This window comes from Panthera onca, chromosome C2 (genome assembly GCF_046562875.1).
Source record: "Panthera onca isolate mPanOnc1 chromosome C2, mPanOnc1 haplotype 2, whole genome shotgun sequence".
NCBI lineage: Eukaryota > Metazoa > Chordata > Mammalia > Carnivora > Felidae > Panthera > Panthera onca.
This window is the reverse complement of record NC_138347.1, coordinates 91,190,137-91,209,982: the sequence shown is the minus strand read 5'-3', so window position 1 is coordinate 91,209,982 and position 19,846 is coordinate 91,190,137. Positions and strand designations below refer to the sequence as shown.

Below are 19,846 nucleotides of genomic sequence, written 5' to 3'. Positions count from 1 at the left end.
TCTCTCCCTGCCCGTCCCCTGCTCACGCTCTATCTCTCTCAAAAATAAACATTAAAAAAGTTAAATACAATAAAATTTTACTTTGAGGACTATAATTGCTTCAAATAATGTCTTGTTTGTTGGTGGAATCATGACCTAGCTTGAAGGGAGTTGACTGACTCTGCATATAGAAACAGAAGTGTCCCAGGGTAGACTAGGGACCATTTCTCAGTTACTAGCCCAGCCACTATCTCAGGCACCAAAGACTTAGTAAGTCCTCGAGCTAAATAAAAGGGTAGGAGGCTGATTTAATGATTTCTACTTTCATGGAAATGTGTTCCTATAGTATTTTATGTAAATTAGGAAATGGTGCCCTTGCAGGGTGATACAGACTGATGGCTCAGTACACTATACTAGCCTGTGGCTGTGAGTTGCTTCTTCATGACCTTGTAACACTTGAGCTCAGGGCCATTTGCTTGACTCATTTTTTGTGTCTCCCTCTTATGTCAAATACTGTCTTAGTTTACAAGGTAGAAAACATGATGAAGAACGCTAAACTTATCACGTAATATACTTGAGAGAGAGAAGCAAAAGATAATCAAACTTCTGTGTTAAGAAATCTTAGCTTTACATTTGCCTTCTCTTTTCATGAATTAGACCCCCCGTAGAATCATCCTAGGTCTCAAGTGATCTGAAAGTATGAAGGGTTCTGGGCAGGGCTAATAACTTCTACTTGTGCTCCCAGGGACAGTCAAAAGCAGACAACCCAGTGACAGCTTAGCTTACTCCTTTTTTATATTGACTTGCCTTTGAATGCATTTTTAAAGAATATGATCTCACTAGAAGAGTAGATCCTTTGAATATTTTAGGTAACCACTACCTCACCATGTTCAAAATTCATTTCTAACAATATAGAGGAACATTTGTTATTTGATTTAATATAGGCAGTTTCCTCAATTGCCAACTTCACTGGAAATCCCGTAATAATTTCTGAAACTAGGCCACCAAGTTACTTAGTTAGGAGCTCTGTGGTGGCCAGTAAGGGACAGCATCATGAACCAGATTTGACAACATTGAAGACCTGTCCCCCTCAGGTCCAACCATTACAGGCAGAGGATGGGAAGAGGGGATAAAATCACATAGAAGGCTATCTCTTCAGGGTTGTAGGGAGGTAATCAACTCTGGCAAGAGATACTATACTATTAAACTACATAGCTTCATTATAAGCTGTCAAGTATAGAAAAATATCATGGTATATATTGATTATAAAAGAAATCACAATGTATTACCAGTCATAAGCACAAGAAGCAAAATATGCAACTGTAGCATTTTATTTTTGACTGTGATAAATTCTAAGTCACGAGGTGTCATCAAGTTTAAGCAGTCAAATAGTTAATGTATTGACCTTTTTAAAAGAGATTTTTTGAAGATAATTTGACTATCCCACTGAAGCAGGGTCAACAACAACCAAAAAATGTGGATCATCACTTGCCTTTCTTGTGTCCATGGCAGACATCTCTCATAGAGCTATTTTCCACTTTTCACCGACCCTGAACTTGGCCTCGCAATGCTTCCCCAGGCAGCCACTAGTTGCCAGTTAATTGGGGTTAACACTTAAGATGAAAACTATTAATCACTCCACTGGTTAACTGACTTCCTAAGAGCAGGCACTTTGTCCTACTTATCTCCATATGCCAATGCCAGCATATTATGTGCAAAAAGTGACACTCAGTATATAGTTGTGAATGGATAAGTACCCTAGGAATCACAAAAATTTTCACTATCAGGTAATTCTTCAGAAAATATGCAAGTGACCAAAATTACGAGCAAAAATAAATTTAACGTCACTTGTAATTTTAAAAAATGGACAGTAAAGTTTTGGCTAGATTGGCAAATATTTCTTAAAAAGTAATATTCAATGCTGGTGATGGAGGAAATAAGTACTCAGATATATGACTGGTAAGAATGTAGCTAGTTATATATAGTTTTTCTGGAGGGAAAATATTTTATCAAAAATCATAAAAAATAGTAATACTTTCACCTAGAAATTCTTTCTGTAGAAATATATTTCATGAAAATATACATTTGTGCAATGATTTAGCTATAAGGAAGTTTATTGAAGTATGATACAAAAAGTTAAAATTCATGTAAATAACAGTCAAGGATTGGTTAAATAACATTTGGCAGCATTTCTACATCTTATTATTGTATTATTTATAGCATTCACATATATACAGTGTACAGCTATTAATGTTATATGAAAGTGTACTTATATCAGCATGGACCAATATTTAGTATATGGTATTATGAGAAAAAAAAAGAAAGTTTGCAAAATTTATGGTAAGTGGTCTTATTTTGTAAGTATATGTGTATATGTGCCTAAGCCCTAATAAAAGAGTTTAGAAATATTAACATTTACTACTTTTTGACAGATAGGATAATAGGATTGTTACTATTTGCCTGTATCTTTTTTTTTGTCTAGTGATCATGAATTACTTAATTTTTTTAAAGTAATTTTTAATACTTAAAAATTGTTTTCTGGAGTTGTTCATATTTCTTTCTTAATATGTTCTCCTATAGTAAGCAGAACATTCAAAATCATTCCATTGATCATTTTTTTTAGAAATAGCAATTTCAGCATCTAAACATTAGAAACCCTCCCTAAGGACTTCAGTGTGAGCTTTTCAGAGTCAGTCTTAAATCCAGCCTTCTTATTGACATGTTTTTTGCTCTTTTTTCCTTTTCTCATTTCTCCCCCCTCCCTAAATTCTTCTCCCTTTTCATTAAAGCACTGATAGGAAAAACATGACTCAACATGTGAGTCAAACATTCTTTGCTTAGGGTATCAGGGTTATTTTTTTCTGATTGATAATAAAGTATGTTTAATATAATATGTATTAATTAAAATAACATGTACTTGTCCATTACTCAAAAATGGGAAATTACAGAATATTTTTAAAGGAGTTGAAAAAATGCCATGAATGTGATGTACTTACATCAAGTATTTTTATTTTTCTACTATAAGTTCTTTTATGTAAAAACCATATTGTAGGTACAATTATGTTTTATTTTTCCAATAGAAGCACATCCTAAGTATTTTCTTAGAGTTCTCTTTTTTTCAAGAATAGCTGCCGTGCCAAACCAGCATCTTTCTCATTCGTTCTTTCATTTAGCGACACTCTTGAATGTCTACTATGTGCCCCCTAAGTGCAAGTGAACATTGGAAGAGAAGATAAGCATGATTCTGTCCTCATGATGGGGTCCAGCCAGATCCACAAGCTACTGTATTGCTTAGTCCACTGTAAAAATAAACAAGAGAAGCAGTAATTGAGAAGTGAAGCACAAGTGTTAACTAGAGTCACACAGTGAATTGCAACTGCCTACACTTAATGTGATTCCTAGCCATCATCTCCATCATTTCTTTCCCCAGTGTCCCCTAAGTACCTTTCCCCTCTCAGGAGAAACAAATGGATTAGCAAATTATGATTATTGTTTTCCACATCATGTAAATCACCCTAAAGTATACAAGCTCTTTACCCAAAAAAATTAATTGACCAAGTTAAAACAAAAAGAACATGAAATGTCAAGTTCATCCTCCCCATCATACTTACTAAAGAAGAGAGAGGAATCTGCATTAGATATGTTTCAAATGAAGTAGTCAGGAATTGTTTTCTTTTTTTTTAAGTTTATTTATTTATTTTGAGAGAGAGAGAGAGAGAGAGAGAGAGATATTAGGGAAGGGGCAGAAAGAGAGGGAGAGAGAGATCCCAAGCAGGCTCCAAACTGTCAACCCACAGCCTGACATGGGGCTTCATCTCATGGACCGCAAGATCATGACCTGAACTGAAATCAAGAGTCAGATGCTTAACCAACTAAGCCACTTAGCCACCCCATTCAGGAACTACTTTCAAAATCCTTAGTGACAGAGACAGAGCAGGAACTGACCATTCAGAGGGAGGCCCCTTAGTTCCTTATATTCCTCAGTTGCTATATCTGGGAGATCTGGTTGGCTCATCCAGGGCAGGGATCAGAGTGACTGGTATAGTGGGGGCCCTCAGGAAGGTTCAGGACAGTAGATATTTGCATCTGATATTTTTAATAGTTTTTTTTCTCCTCTTTTAGCTTTCCTTATTGGAAAAGGCTGGATTTGGTGGTGTTCTTCTATATATTGATCCTTGTGATTTACCAAAGACTGCAAATCTTAGCTATGATACCTTCATGGTGTCACTGAACCCAGGAGGAGACCCTTCTACGCCTGGTTATCCAAGTGTGGGTAAGTGTGTTGTTAATCTTTATTATCCTCTTAACTGTTACAGGTTGTAACTTATGAGTACATACCACCTAAATTAATCAAGGAATGGCAAAGTTGGAAAATTCTTACCACCCATATTTAAAAAATTATTTTTTTTATCTGCTCAAATTATAGGCTACCCTTTGTTGGAATAAAACTCTTTGGAAGTCTGTAATAGATGTTTGGGTAAATTGCAGTATTGTGAACGAAGAGATAACATATTTTATATTATTATTGATTGACTTAAAGATAAATTAATACTCTGTGGGACAGGCACTCCAAATAGTGGAAAACATAAAAATACCTAGAAGGATGAAATAACTGCTGCTTTCGGATGTCTGTAATTACTTTCAGTACCGAGTCTAGGGTTACACATGGTCTTGAGTGAGTAGTGGAAATAATGTTGGAGAAGAATGGAGTTAATATGAACGACTTGTCTGGCTCCCTAAAGGAAGGGATCAGTCACTGGTGGCATAGAGATGGCCATCTTTGCATCAAATATCCTTCCCTTTCTCGATAAGTTGTGTTCATGTTATTGGGGAGGTCATGTGGTAGAGAGAAGACACCTGTGATTTTGGCAGGTGCTCCCTGCATCATTGAATTTCTGTCCAGTGTGTCATTAACAAGTAGTCCGTTAATAAAGACTTGGCCAAAGAAGAAGTTCTGTGAACCTTCTTCCAGGGTGATAGTAACCCATTAACCATGACACTACTGCCAGTAATTAAAGTAACAAAAACTTCACGTAATAATTCATGTATTTTGCCAAAATTTCTCCCTGTTTTCCAGAAAACATCACAAAGAACATTCTAATTATCTTATTCAAGTCCAGTTATCCTCTCTCTATCTATATTAACTTCTCTGTTTAATCAATAACTCTCCAAGAAAGAAGTCTATCGTGTCAAATATGAGTTATAATTTATAAACTGTGTTAGGTCTACTGGTGACTGCTTTGTCCTCCCACGTACACTTTAAATAATCTATTTAAGAATTTTTCTTGAGACCTTATTGATCTGTGTTTTTACAGTCTATTGTATCATTGTTAGAATTTTGAAATTAAAATTAGGACGTGTCCATCTACGATTTCTAGGCATCACCAAAAATGTCATTCCACCTCTCCCATTTGCAAATGCTCTGACTTCCCTGGGCTGTTACAGCTCAGCTTCAGGCGTGTACATGTGGAGGCTAACTCTTGGTGATGAATCAGTAGGCTGCCATGCTATCACAAAGCTACTTTATAAATACTCCTTTTAAATTGGTAAATTGCTCAATTACCCCCATTTGCTCTTAACATTGTTTTTGGCTCCAGTCATTTCATGAATTAGAATCCGGTATTATCTAGCAAAATGTTGGCCAGATTCTCAAGCAATCTCAGAATGCTTTTTTTCCCCCTTTTTTCTTTTCTCTTATTTTCTTTGAAATAATTTCAACTCACAAACAATTTTAAATAGAGTATTTAGAAAATCTGTGTAACTTAATGCCAGCTTTCTCTCGTATTAACATCTTACATAATATTATGCAGGTACCAAAGCCATAAAATTAGCATTGATACAGTGCTGTTAACTAATTATAGACTTTTTTTTTTTTTCTGACCCAGTATCCTGTCTGGAATTCCATGCTACATTTCAGTTACCTTGTCTCCTTACTCCTCTCCAATCTGAAATAATCCCTCAATATCTCTTTTATTACCCTGACCCTTTGAAGAATACTGGCAGTTTATTTTGTAGAATCTCTCAACTGAGTTTGTCCAATATTTTCTAATGATTAAATTGTGGTTATAGGTTTTTGGCAGGAATACTGCAGAAGAGATGGTGCCCTCCTCAGTGCACTATGTGAGGAGGTACATATTGCGGATATGCGTCATTTCCCATGCTATTAACTTTTATCCCTTGGTTATGAAAACTGTGTGTTTCAAACTGGTGTTTGCCAGTTTTCTCTCCTGTATTGGTACTATTTTTCCCCGTTGTAATTCATGGATATCTTCTGGGAAGATACTATAAGGATACCTAAATATCCTCTTTTTTATTGTACTTTTCCTCATAAATAACAGCATTCATCAATGACTCTTGTTTGTTACAATTATTTCTGTGGTATTTGCTAAACATGATTTTCTACTTCCATCATTCCTTTAGAATCCTTCTTACAGAAGCATTTTTATAATGTGAGTAATCACACTTGCTGCCTACATTCTTAAACAAAGATGAAATAACTAACCATTTGGAGCAAAATTATAAGCCAGAATTCTTAGGCCCAATAACAAATTACAAATGCAATAAATAATATCACTCTATTCCTAATGTACTCACATGAAGAATTCCTTTACAAATATCATGCCAATGTATATGTGTGGCCGGGGGAGGGTCTCTTTTTTTTCTTTTACATATTAATCTCTATAAAACATAAAGAAAATGAAAAGATTCAACCCTTTTCTCTCTTTTCTCTGGTTGCTGAGAAGCTCTCATGAACTGTAGTGACCTATTCCACTGGCTTCTGATTCATTTATCCCTTCCTCCTGCAATTGTCTTAAGATCTCTGTATCTTGGGGTTTGGGTCACATTTTTAAAAAATGTAATGCAACCCTCCTCAATTCTGTGGGGAGGAAGAGAGGGAAGAGGAGAAGGCAGGTTGTGAATTGTAAATAAAAACTACAAATAAATATTTGTTCAAAGTGAATAAAAGTATCTGACTTAATACCCTACAGTATAGTTAGGTAAATGATTATTAGAGGAAGTAATATAAAAGCACTTCTTTTTCCAGTTTTAGGAATTTTATTTTATTAACTAATCTAAGGATAATTAAGTTCTAAAGAAGGGTATGGAATAATAAAAATCCAAGTGTGTGGTTTTGTTTTTTAATATATGTATATATAATAAACAGAATAGCATAATGAACTTTCCATATGCCTCACCTGGCTTCCTTAACTATCTACATTTCTAGTTTTATATTTTGTGTTGTCTGTGCATCTCTCACATCCCACAGTGCCACTTGCTATTTTTACACAAAAAATTTACACAGATTGAAATGTACACATCTTAACTGACAAAAGGATATACCCATGTAATGTCTCTGCCTATTTAGCTATAGTACATTTTCATCACGTCTGAGAGTTCAGAGTCCTTCCTTCCCATCACCAGCCCTTGCTAAGCACCAGTCTCACATATATCATGGTACATTTTTTTTTAATTTTTTTAACGTTTATTTATTTTTGAGACAGAGAGAGACAGAGCATGAACGGGGGAGGGTCAGAGAGAGGAAGACACAGAATCTAAAACAGGCTCTAGGCTCTGAGCTTTCAGCACAGAGCCCTACACGGGGCTCGAACTCACGGACCACGAGATCGTGACCTGAGCCGAAGTCGAACGCTTAACCGACTGAGCCACCCAGGCGCCCCTATCATGGTACATTTTAGAACTTGGTACAAATAGAAACACACAGTAAGTATATCGTATGCAAGTTCTTTTGCTCACAATAATGTCTTTGATGTTTATTCATTGTTGCATGTATCAGTAAGTCATTTTCTTTTATTATTGGGAAGCATACCACAATTTTTGTATTGATTCAAGTAGGTGTTTTTTATTATTTTTTAATGTTTATTTATTTTTGAGACAAATACAGAGCATGAGTGGGAGAGGAGCAGAGAAAGAGGGAGACACAGAACATGAAGCAGGCTCCAGGTTCTGAGCTGTCAGCAAAGAGCCCGAGCGAGGTGGGGTTTGAAATCACCAGCCGTTAAATCATGACCTGAGCTGAAGTCCGATGCTTAACCCACTGAGCCACGCAGGTGCCCCAAGTAGGTGTTTTTCAAACAAGAATGCCAAGGCACTCTTCCATGATACATGATCCAAATGGATTTACATAAGAGACAGGAACTTCTGTAAGATAGTTTTGCTCAGTAAGCCTCATTGCATATCCAAAAAGTTCTTGATTATTATGGAATCAGAACAAAGAGTAAAAAAGATTTTAAATAACCTTTCCTCCCATAACACTGCAAAAAAAAAAGTCTCATTCTTTTAACAGAAATAAGCTCTTACCTTCATTTGGCATATTAACCACACTGAACCTTATTTTCTTCACATTAAAAGGAACCATACTAATATAATAAATACATAGATAGAGATACAGATCTTACAAGATGGTTTGTAAGGAAATGCAGTATCTAAAACTTTGCCCCAGACTTAAATAGGAATTCTGAAAGAGGGGCCCAACTTTCTGTGTTCTAACAAACTCTTCAGGTGATGCAAATGAATTTTGAGACCCAATGAGTTAAAGAATTCTATGCTTCATCTGCCAAATCACATTTGGACCACTAGGACTACTGACCTAAACTTTGTGACCTCATATTACTGTTCTTTCAATATCTTATATTGCTGCCTTTCATTTCCCTGCCTCCATGCCAATCAGGACTGAGGAATATATGTGCTCTGGATCCTGGACCCAGTTTTTCTACTCCATTAGCTCTCAGTAAATATTGGTTGAGTGAGTAACTTGTTCCCTTAACATGACTACTTGTCTTTGATGATTCTGACCCTGGGCTGTACCCTGATTCTAATTAACCTAATTAAAGCTAAAAAAAAAAAAAAAAAGTGTCTATAAGCATTGTACCTCTGACAGGTTTGTTTACAAAATACGTGGTTTTTTTTTTCTCCTTAAATGCTCCTGTCAATTCTTTCACACCTATTGTACCACTCAAAACAGCAGAAATTCTGCTTAAGATATTAGGATATTTAAAGTCTAATGTATTCTCTTAATTCCTTTGATAAGTTATCAAATGTTTCAAAGATTAAGTGTCCAGAATAGCAGACTTCATCATACTGCTTCCACCAACTTGCTACAAGTATTTCAACTATAATAAACTATAGTCGAAGCATACCTCATTCCCTAGAACCATCCAATTTTAGAATTCTAAGAGACTTTAGGGCTCATGTGGTTTTGAGTGACAAAAACTTATCATCATGTTAGCTGGGGGCTCATGGAAATGTGGAATAAGAACTAACATTTACAGTAACTGCTCATAATTATAACACCAGTGACCAGTTATAAACAAAGATATGCTTAACTTTAATGTATTAATTGGTAAAGCTCGAAACAAAGAGTGAATCAGAAAGCTAAGGGTGAGAATAAATATAGGGAGGTGAGAAATGGGTATCTTTAAGGATATATCATTTGGCCTATGTTGAAACGTGGAAAAGAAAATCCTTCCCTAATTTCTAAGCTTCAGATTGTCTGACAACCAGACCAGAAATACTATTAGTAGTTAAAAATTCTTTTTTTTCCATATTCTTTTTTTTAAAAAAATAATTTATCTTCTGAAACTTCTGCTGGATATAGAATTTATTTTTAGTACCATCTCCAAAAAACTTCCTGTCTAATCTATGGACAACTAGTTAATTGAAATCCAAATTTTCTTTTATCTTGACTTAGACTTAATTCTCCTTATACCCTACTTTCTGAAATCCATCTTGATTTAAAGTTTTGTGTATATGTCCCTCCATTTGTTCCAATCCTGTTTTTTCCCCTTTTTTTCTTTGTTTCAAATTCTGGAGAGGAAGGGTTTTTTCAGTGGTTTTACTCTAGTGAAGTGTATCAAATGACACAGTTTATTTAATATTCCCAGTGTTACAATTCAGTGGATCTGTGTGTTGTTTACCTGCTGTCTGTTCAACATCACCTCTGCCAACCCAAACCATTCAAAGAATAAAGAATATCACTGTAATTTGTGACAAGTCTTCTCCAGGTGTTCTTGGTCCAGTTACAAGGACAAATGTCAGAAGACTGACTTCAGTTGGCACTAAATCAACTGAGACAGTGTTGAACTATTCCCTCACTAGAATAGCAGGAAATATAAATATGTGCCTAGTTGTCAAAACAAAGTGTTAGATATTCACAGCATGAAATGCCTTGTCATTTTGTTGGGAAAAAATAAAGTGTCTGTGTTTTTATTATTTTACTCTAACTGGTGGTTCTTGTATGTGTCCTGAAGGCTTCAGATTTACATGAAATATTGTCCAACTTGATTCTAAGAACTATTTAAAGAGTGGCTCATTGTTAAGCTGATTTTTTTCTTGGTGAGTTTAATTTGCACCATATTGAAAAGATAGATTGTTTAAATTCAAACTGCTCCTTGCAAAAATTTAAATTTTGTTTGAAAAATAATTTTAGTTACATAGGTTTTCTTGATCTCAAACAGAGAAATTTATAACTGCTAGAATGTCTGAGATTATAGCCCCTTAGAGAATATTTTGAATGATTATGTTCTAGATAATATGTGTGTGCCATGTAGTTTATTAGTCACTCAGGATGTTCTTTACTGATTATTGTGCTTGGAGCTCTCTATTTTGAATTAAACACATACTCAGTGGAGATAATCCATTTGTTTAAGATTCAAAGTTCCCATAAAAATCTATGGGGATTCCAAGATGATAAAATCCACTGCTTTAAAAAATGATTTATCAGTGAATTTCCATCACAATTAGTATAAGAAGCTAATGGAAACAACAGAAAAAATTAGTTTTACATTTTTATAGGACTAGTTTGTATGCTTTATCTTATTAGATCTTTCAGCCGGACAGCTTTCATTGTCCCCACTTTCTAGATAAGTAAATTGATACTTAGAGAAACTGACCTTAATCAAAGTAACTAGATTAACATAACCAGACTTTAAATCCCAAGTGCAGAACGTCTAACCAAATGGGGATTCTACTAACATTATCTGGCATCAACCATAAAATTTAGGTAAATGAGATTTATGAAAATTAGAGTTGCATTTGGTGTGATATCTGACAAATGATTCAAATTTAATGTTAAAAACAGCGCTTGGCTTCATGTGTTTGTTTTTTCCCTGCTTTTAACACTTGCTTAAGTATAATGTTGCAAGTGAAACACAAAATACAATGCTAAATTTATAAAGCTTGCCTACAGTTATAGACATCAACATGTTCAAATTGTTCAATATGACATCAGAACAAATTTAGATTGAATCATATGCAATTGCCGCTATTCTTCCAGAGTATAGTTTCTATTCTTATCTACAAAAATAACAATTATATATTATAAAATAAATAAATGGAATAATTAATTAACCAAAGTATGTGAAGAAAAGCAACAACAAAAGACCTTGTTTTATTTTTCAATCACAAAATTATATAGATTATTTTAGTGGGATGTAATCAAACCTGTCATTTCCCCAACTTTATTAACCTTTTTCTTTAATAGCTTTAAACTGTGTAAAATACAACCATCTGATTATCTTTCTCAAAGATTCAAATTCATAATATCCTAAGTACAACCCCTTTTTCAAAGTAGTAGGCAGTAGCTGAGCAGAAAATATCTGCCAAAATTGCATAAAAGAGCAAGAATACATCTGAGAAATAATAAATTATGCTGTACAGTACAATTAATTTTACTTTTCCCACTACTTTTTATACTTTTTTATCTGCTATGGTCAGGAACTGTAAACTATAGTAGCAGGAGGTTTTAGTGTTGCCAAACTTAAGCTATCTTCGAGAAAATATCATTAATAGAACTAATGTGAATCATAAAAATATCAGTGTAGTCTGTTTTGACTTTCACTATCAAATGATAAAGGCTATATAAATATAATAGCAATCTTATTATTTCTAAACTATTCATTATGAAGAGTGAATTTTCAACATGTGGCAAATTATACTCCGGAAGTATCAGACAATTCTCATAGCCTTATATAGAAAGTCTCAGTGGTTTAAGAAGTTGATTTCCAGTGTGCTTGGGTGGCTGAGTACGTTGAGCATCTGACTCTTGGCTTCACCTCAGGTCATGATCTCATGGTTTCTTGGGTTTAAGCCCCACATCCAGTTTGCTCAAAATAAATAAATAAACTTAAAAAAAAGGAAGTTGATTTCCAAATCAAAAATTATAGTGAACTCAAAAGTATTCTTTGTTGATGTCTTTCAGAAAACAGGACATGGTATGTGCTAATTTTTTTTCTTTTCTAGTTACTGGCCGAAAATAATCCATATTATGCCAAAGCAATCTGGAAACTAAAGTTAGTAATATAGTGACTACAGAAAAGCTTTCTATATCCATGTTAAATGTGACATTCTATTGCTTAATTCTCTAAGTAGGTCAAGGTAATTAAGATTTTCATTAACTCCTTTTTATTTTTTTTCCATTTGTCAACTTTACTGAGGTATACTTGACAATTTCAGTATATTTAAGGAAAACAATATGATGAGTCAATACATATATAACTTGTGAAGGATTCCTACTGAGTTAATTAACACATTCCTCACCTATTATATTTACCTTCTTTTTATTCTTTTATTTTTTGGAAAGAACATATAATTTTTTACTTTCATGGCAAATTTCAACTATGTAATACAATATCATTACCTATAATCACCGTGTTAAATATTAGATCTTCAGACATTATTTATTCTTCTTATAATGTCAGTTTTGTACCCTGTTGCCAGGCTGTCCCAATTTCTCCCACTTAACAGACCCCGGCAACCATCATTCTACTTTGTTTCTATAAGTTCAACTTTTCTTTATTTCTCCTTCTTTTTTCCTCTCTCTATCTTGTATGTATTTTTTTTTTTTCAGATTCCACATATAAATGATACCATGCAGTATTTGTCTTTCTTTGTCTGGCTAATTTCACTTAGCATAACATCCTTCAGGTTCATCTAAGTTGTTTCAAATGTCAGGAGTTGTTTATTTTTTAAGGCTGAATAATAACCCTTGTGTATGTATACCACAATTTCTTTGTTATTCATCTGTAGACTGACACATAGTTGGTTTTCATACTTTAGTGATTGTGACTAGTGCTACAATGAACATAGGAATATAGTTATCTTTGTGAGATAGTGATTCCATTGTCTTTCAATATATACACAGAATTAGGATTGCTGGGTCATGTGGTAATACTATGTGTCTTTGTTGAGGAACTTCCATACTGTTTTCCATAATTGCTGTATCAGATTATAGTCCCACCAACAGTATACAAGGGTTTCCTTCACTCTCCATCCTTACCAGCGTTTGTATCTTTTGACTTTTTGATAATAGACACCTAACAGGTGTAATTTTGATATGCAGATTTCCCTGGATGTTTGGTGATATTGTACACCTTTTCATGCACCTACTGGACATTTGTATACTGTCTTTGGAAAAAAAAAATGTCTATTCAGGTCTTTTGCCCACTTTTCAATTGGGGATTCTTTCTTTTCTTCTTCTTCTTTCTCCTTCTTTCTTCTTCTTCTTTTCCTCCCCCTCCTTGCCCTCCTCCCCCTCCTCCCCCTCCCCCTCCTCCCCCTCCTCCCCCTCCTCCCCCTCCTCCCCCTCCTTCTCCTTCTTCTTCTTCTTCTTCTTCTTCTTCTTCTTCTTCTTCTTCTTCTTCTTTTTCTTCTTCTTCTTCTTCTTCTTCTTCTTCTTCTTCTTCTTCTTCTTCTTCTTCCCTCTAATGAATTGTATGACCTCCTTGTATATTTTGAATTTTTGGATAGTAACTCCTACCTGATAAGTTATTTGCAAATCTACTTTCCCATTCCATTGGATGCCTTCTCATTTTGTTGATTGATTCATTTACTATGCAAAGCTTTTTAGTTTGATATAGTCTCACTTGTTTATTTTTTCTTTTGCAAAATAAATAAATGCCTTTGCTTTTGGTATCAAGTCCCCAGATATCACTGCTGATACCAATGTAAAGTGCTTACCACCTATGTTTTCTTATAGGAGTTGTACGATTTCATGTCTTATGTTCAAATCTTTAATCCACTTTGATTTTTGTGAGTGATGTAAGATAGGGGTCCAGTTTCATTCTTTTCCACATGGCTATCCAATTTAACCAACATTATTTATTAACAGACTATCCATTCCCCATTGTATATTCTTGGCTCCTTGTCCATTATTAGTTATCCATGTGTGGATGTGTTTATTTATAGGCTTTCTGTTTTTTCTCTTGATCTGTATATCTGGTTTTTGCCAATACCATACTGTTTTGATTACCATAGCTCTGTAACATACTTTTGAATTGGAACACATGGTTCCTTCACCTTTGGTCTTCTTTTCAAGATTGTTTTGGTTATTTGGGATCTTTTGTGGTTCCATAAAAAGTTTAGGATTGTTTGTTCTATTTCTGTGAAAAATGCCATTAAATTTTTTATAAGGATTACATTGAATCTGTAGACCTCTTTTGGTATTATGGAAATTTTTTTAAACTTAAGAAAAAATTTAGCATTTATTCATTTGTGAAGGAGAGACAGAAACAGAGTGTAAGCCGGAGAGGGGCAGAGAGAACAGGAGACACAGAACTTGAAGCAGGCTACAGGCTCTGAGCTGTCAACATAGCTGTGAGATCATGACCTGAGCAGAAATCAGACACTTTATGGACTGAGTCACCCAGGCATCCCTGTATTATGGAAATTTTAACAATATTAATTCTTCTAATCCAAGAACATGGGCTATCTTCACATTTATTTGTGTGTCTTTTTTTCCAATTTCTTTCAAATCAATGTCTTACAGTTTTCAGTGTACAGATATTTCACCCTGTTATATAAATTTACTCCTAAATATTTCATTCTTTTGATGCTATTGTAAATGGGATTATTTTCTTCATTTCCAGTAGTTCATTGTTAGTGTACAGAAACATAACTTATTTTTGTATATTCATTTTGTATTCTGATACATCACTAAATTTGTTTATTCTAACAGATTTTTGGTGGTGTCTTTAGGGTTTTGTCATTTATCATCACTTCGTCCTTTCTGATTTGTATGCATTTTATTTTTCTCTCTATCCTAATTGCTCTGGCCAGGACTTGTAGTACAATGTTGAATAACAGTGGTGATCTTGTTCCTGATTTTAGAGGAAAAGCTTTCAGTTTCAGCTTTTCACTGTTAAGAATTGATTAGCTATGGGCTTGTTGCAAATGGTCTTTATTAGTTTATAGTACTTGCCCTCTATACCCACTTTGTTGGGAGTTTTCATCATGAAAGGATGTTGAATTTTATCAGATGTCTTCCCTGTATCTATTGAGATCATACTATTTTTATTCTTCATTCTGTTACTGTGGTGTATTACACTGGTATACATATGGTGAACATCCTTGTATCCCAAGAATAAATCCCACTTTATCATGGTGTATAATCCATTTAATGTACCATTGAATTCCGTTTGCTACTATTTTGTTGATTTTTTGTATCTATGTTCATTAGGGATATTGACCTGTGATTTTCTTCTTTTGTGGTGTCCCTATCTGGCCTTGGTATCAGGTTAATGCTGATTTTATAAAATGAGTTTGAAAGCGTTCCTTCTTTTTTTTTTGGAAGATTTTAAGAAGGATTGGTATTAACTATTCTTTAAATTATTTTTGGTACAATTCACCAGCAAAGCCATATGGCCTTGGGCTTTTCTTTGTTGGGAGATTTTAGATTTAAAATCCTTACTACTAATTTGTCAGTTCACATTTTCTATTTCTTCATGATTTATTTTGGTAGGTTATATTTTCTAGGAATCCATCCATCTGTTCTACATTATCCACTTTTTCCCTATAAAATTGTGCATAGTAGTCTCTTAGTCCCTATAGCAATACTTTTTTAATCTCATAAGTTAGTAGTAGCCAATAATATACTATCGAATTTCTTTAACGATCATTTGTTTCCTAAATGTTTTCAATCCTCCCCTTACAATTACTTTACTTAATGTGCGTATAAAATGCCAAATTGTTTATTTGTATATTGGATCATATATATATATATATATATATATATATATATATATATATATATATTTACTTATGTATAAATATACAAATGTTTATGTATAATTGTATATAAGTGTTTAATATATAAATATATATAAGTGTTTATATATGGTATATATAAAAGAATGCTTATACGTGGCATTTGATTTTTGTGTATTTTTCTTCTTTTGCAAAACCAGGCATAGTAAAATGTTTAATTTCTTTATAGTTCACTTCAAATTCATTATAAAGTAAATCTAAACTTGAAGTGGAAATACAGGTAAATAAAACAAGATTTGAAACTGTTTGTCAATATTCATATGTAAATAGCAAAGTGCAATGACTATGAGGCATAAGATTACATAATTTGCAATAGGGAAACTACGGAGGTGATAGAAGAATATGAATGAAATCTTGCTGATTTTCCTAAAAATAGGGATAGAAACCTATATAAATTTATTTCCTTAGTTTATTTTTGTTATTTTTACATTTTGATATAAGATTAAAAGTACTTGGTAGAATAGTATAAAGAACTTCTGTTCTCTGTGTGTATATATATGTGTGTGTGTATACCGTTCTTATCTTTAAAGGAAGGGTATGTAGTAAAAATATTGTGATCAAAAATTAGTTCTTCATCCTCACCCACTCTTCAGTGTGGTGGTTATTTATTTAAAATGTCTTTAGATTTATTGGTTTCTATTTGTAGTTCACATTAATTGTTTATTCCCTCAGTCTTTAATGACTTCTTTTAGTATCAAATATAACATGGTTCCAAGGTGCCTGGGTGGCTTAGTCAATTAAGCATGGACTCTTGATTTTGGCTCAGGTCATGATCTCATGGTTCATGGGTTGGAGCCCTGCATCCTGTTCTGCGCTCATAGTATGGAGCCTGCTTTGGATCCTCTGTCTCCCTCTCTCTGCCCCTCCCCCACTCGCTTTTCCATGCTCTCTCTCAAAAATAAATAAATGTTAAAATATATATATGTGTGTGTGTGTATATACACATATGTGTGTGTGTGTGTATACCCTGAGTACACATATATATGTATAAAATTTGTTCCAAAAGTCAAAATTATACAAAAGTGGGTACTCAGGGAAGTTCCCCCCCAACTTCAATTCTTCCATTTCACTTCACTCACTCCTTATTGGTCTTTCCTGTGTTTCTTTTTGTAAAAAATAAGCAGATAAATGCATGTTCTCTTATTTCCCCTTTGAGTTTACATAAAATGTAGCATTTCATTATTATTATTTTTTTAATGTTTATTTTTGACAGAGAGAGAGAGACAGAGCATGAGCAGGGGATGGGCAGAGAGAGAGGTAGACACAGAATCCAAAGCAGGTTCCAGGCTCCGAGCAGTCAGCACAGAGCCTGACACGGGGCTAGAACTCACAGACTGCGAGATCATGACCTGAGCTGAAGTTGACGCTCAACCGACTGAGCCACCCAGGCGCCCAGCATTTCATTATTCTTAATTGTGCTTTTGTTTTCTTTTTTTCATGGAGCAATTCTAAAAATCTCTCCCTAAGTGTTCTTAGAGATTGCCGATAGTGGGGTTCTCCAGAAGCAGGTACTGAGAGACAGTGTGGTTGGCAGGATTTTTGTTTGAGATAAGTACCTATGGGAAAAAGAAAACACCAGAAGGACTGGGCAGGGATAGAAGTGGTGCTTCAGGACAGTATAACCACCTGTGAGTGTATGGTCTATCAGAATTCTCCAATAGTGGACTGAATGGCCAGGTCTTCATGCCTCTTCTGCAGTCAGTCTTTGGATGTGTGCCTCCCCGAGAAGGGCATGCCGTTGGTTGAAATGATTCTCTGGGACTAAAACAAACTTTGCACAGTGTAACAGCTGGTGGCACTATGCTGATAGTACTCAGAGAAGCAGGATTAAAAGTCTCCTCTTAGGGCACCTGGGTGTCTCAGATGGTTAAGCATCTGACTCTTGATTTCAGATCAAGTCATTATCTCACGGTCCTGATCCAGCTCTGTGTCATGTGTGGAGCCTCCTTAAGATTCTTTCCCTCTACCCCTCTCCTGCTTGTGTGCTCCCTCTCTCTCACTCTCTCTCAAAAAAATAAAATGCCTCCCATTGACAAAATGGAACATCCAGATAGGGCATCACAATGTCAACTATAGAAATTTGGCTTTAACTTCATTCTTGGTCATGATTTTCAAGGGCTAAAACTGTGCTGTCTAATATGGTAGCCTCTAGACATATGTGGCACTTTAATTTTAAATTAAATCAATTAAAATTAAATAAAATTAAAAATTCAGTCATACTAGTGACATTTCAAGTGCTCAGTAACCACAGGTGACTATTATTATAGAGCATTTCCATCATTAAGGAAAATTCTACTGGATGAATGCTACAGCATAAATGCCTTAAAGCTGTGTGATTTTATACCAAATTTGGTGATTATCTACTGTTTTAGATTATCCATGAGATTCTGTATATACTCGTGGAGAATCAAAGATTGTTTGTCTTTTTTACCACTTGAATTATTTAAAATCTATTTACTAAGCAGACTCTAAGAACCACATGTTGGGTATGCTTCATGAATTATTTTATGGTTTAGTGTTGAACCAAAACATAGTCGAGTGCTCCGAAAGTAAACATTTTCCATTTCCCGTATTCTCTGAAGAGTTTTTGAATTTTAAGTATGTAAAAATAAATCTTGTAATGCTACTTTAAAGTGTTATTGCATTTGCTTCAAACTGCTGGCATTGTAAATTTTAGTCCCATACAATTTCATTTGAGAGATGCATCCTGGATGAGAAAATGTGTTCTACTTTTGTTTTGCTTATCACCAGCCACTCAGTTCTAAATTTTTCAGTGAGAATTGGAAAAATTAAATCTTGGGAATATTATGTTTTTTTGAGAGATAACCATTTCAGTGTTAGACATTTGAGGAATATAAATGTGGACTACTTTTGTAATCAGTTGAAAGCCAGACTTTGGTACTTTGTTTGCATTTAAAATTAACTCTGTTTGGTGGAAACAGTTCAGGTAATTAAATTCCTTTCCTTGACTCCTGAATAACACAAAGTGACACTACCTATATAGCCACAAAAATTGTGACTTACTTGCATATACCCTATATGATTATTGAATACCCTCATTCCTTTCTATTGGGCAAGCCTAAAGGCTTTCTTGAAAGCCTTTCTTTTCTACTTTTCCTTCTCTAATTCCTCAGACTTTTGACTTCATAACATTTACAAACATATACACAGTAAATCTATTAAGGAAATAGAGGATTAAACTAAGTGACATAGATTTCTTTACTGTAGAACTTTAAAACCTATTATTATCGTGATGTGTTTTTCAAAACTCCAAAAGCATTGTAGCCTGGAAGATTTGCCAAACCTTTTGACCATGGAGTTCATTTTCAGAGGAGCATCTGGAAAGACTATTATTTAGTCAAACATACTGTGGGATTGCTGGCCTGCAGCACCTGCCCCTTCCCCTTTCTGCCACAAATCCTTCCCTAGTTTTATGCTCCTACCCAGAGATGTATGATTTGTATCTCAGCTTGTGCACATTTTGTAGCTTAAGGTATAAGGTAAAGAGTAATACAGAAAGTAGAAAGAGTAGGGCAGATTAGGTCACATGGTGATGGCAAGGTTAACACCTGCGGGTGCACCTGCTTATGAGTCAGCAGGAAACAAAACACTCAACAACAAAAAATAATCTGGTTGATTGTTTAACAATTAAAGTTGTAATTAGATTTATAATTGAATTTTTGGTGTAGTCTTGAGTCTAGAAAATCAGTGTATCCCAGCTAATCTTTTACTCAGCGTGATCTGTTCCGGTTCATTGCTGACCATATTCAAAAATCTGTTTTTTAAAACACAAATTTGAACAAAACTC

General features: G+C 34.4%; 1 protein-coding gene across 10 annotated transcripts in view; it reads left to right on the top strand.

Moving 5' to 3' along the window:
• The window catches only part of NAALADL2 (N-acetylated alpha-linked acidic dipeptidase like 2), a 1,341,335-nt gene that overhangs the window by 856,071 nt on the left and 465,418 nt on the right, over positions 1-19,846 (top strand). For all 10 annotated transcript variants that reach the window (XM_078432146.1, XM_078432147.1, XM_078432148.1 and 7 more), the window contains one exon: positions 4,102-4,252. In XM_078432146.1, coding sequence (XP_078288272.1) covers positions 4,102-4,252 — 151 coding nt within the window. The remainder of the gene's footprint in view (positions 1-4,101; positions 4,253-19,846) is intronic.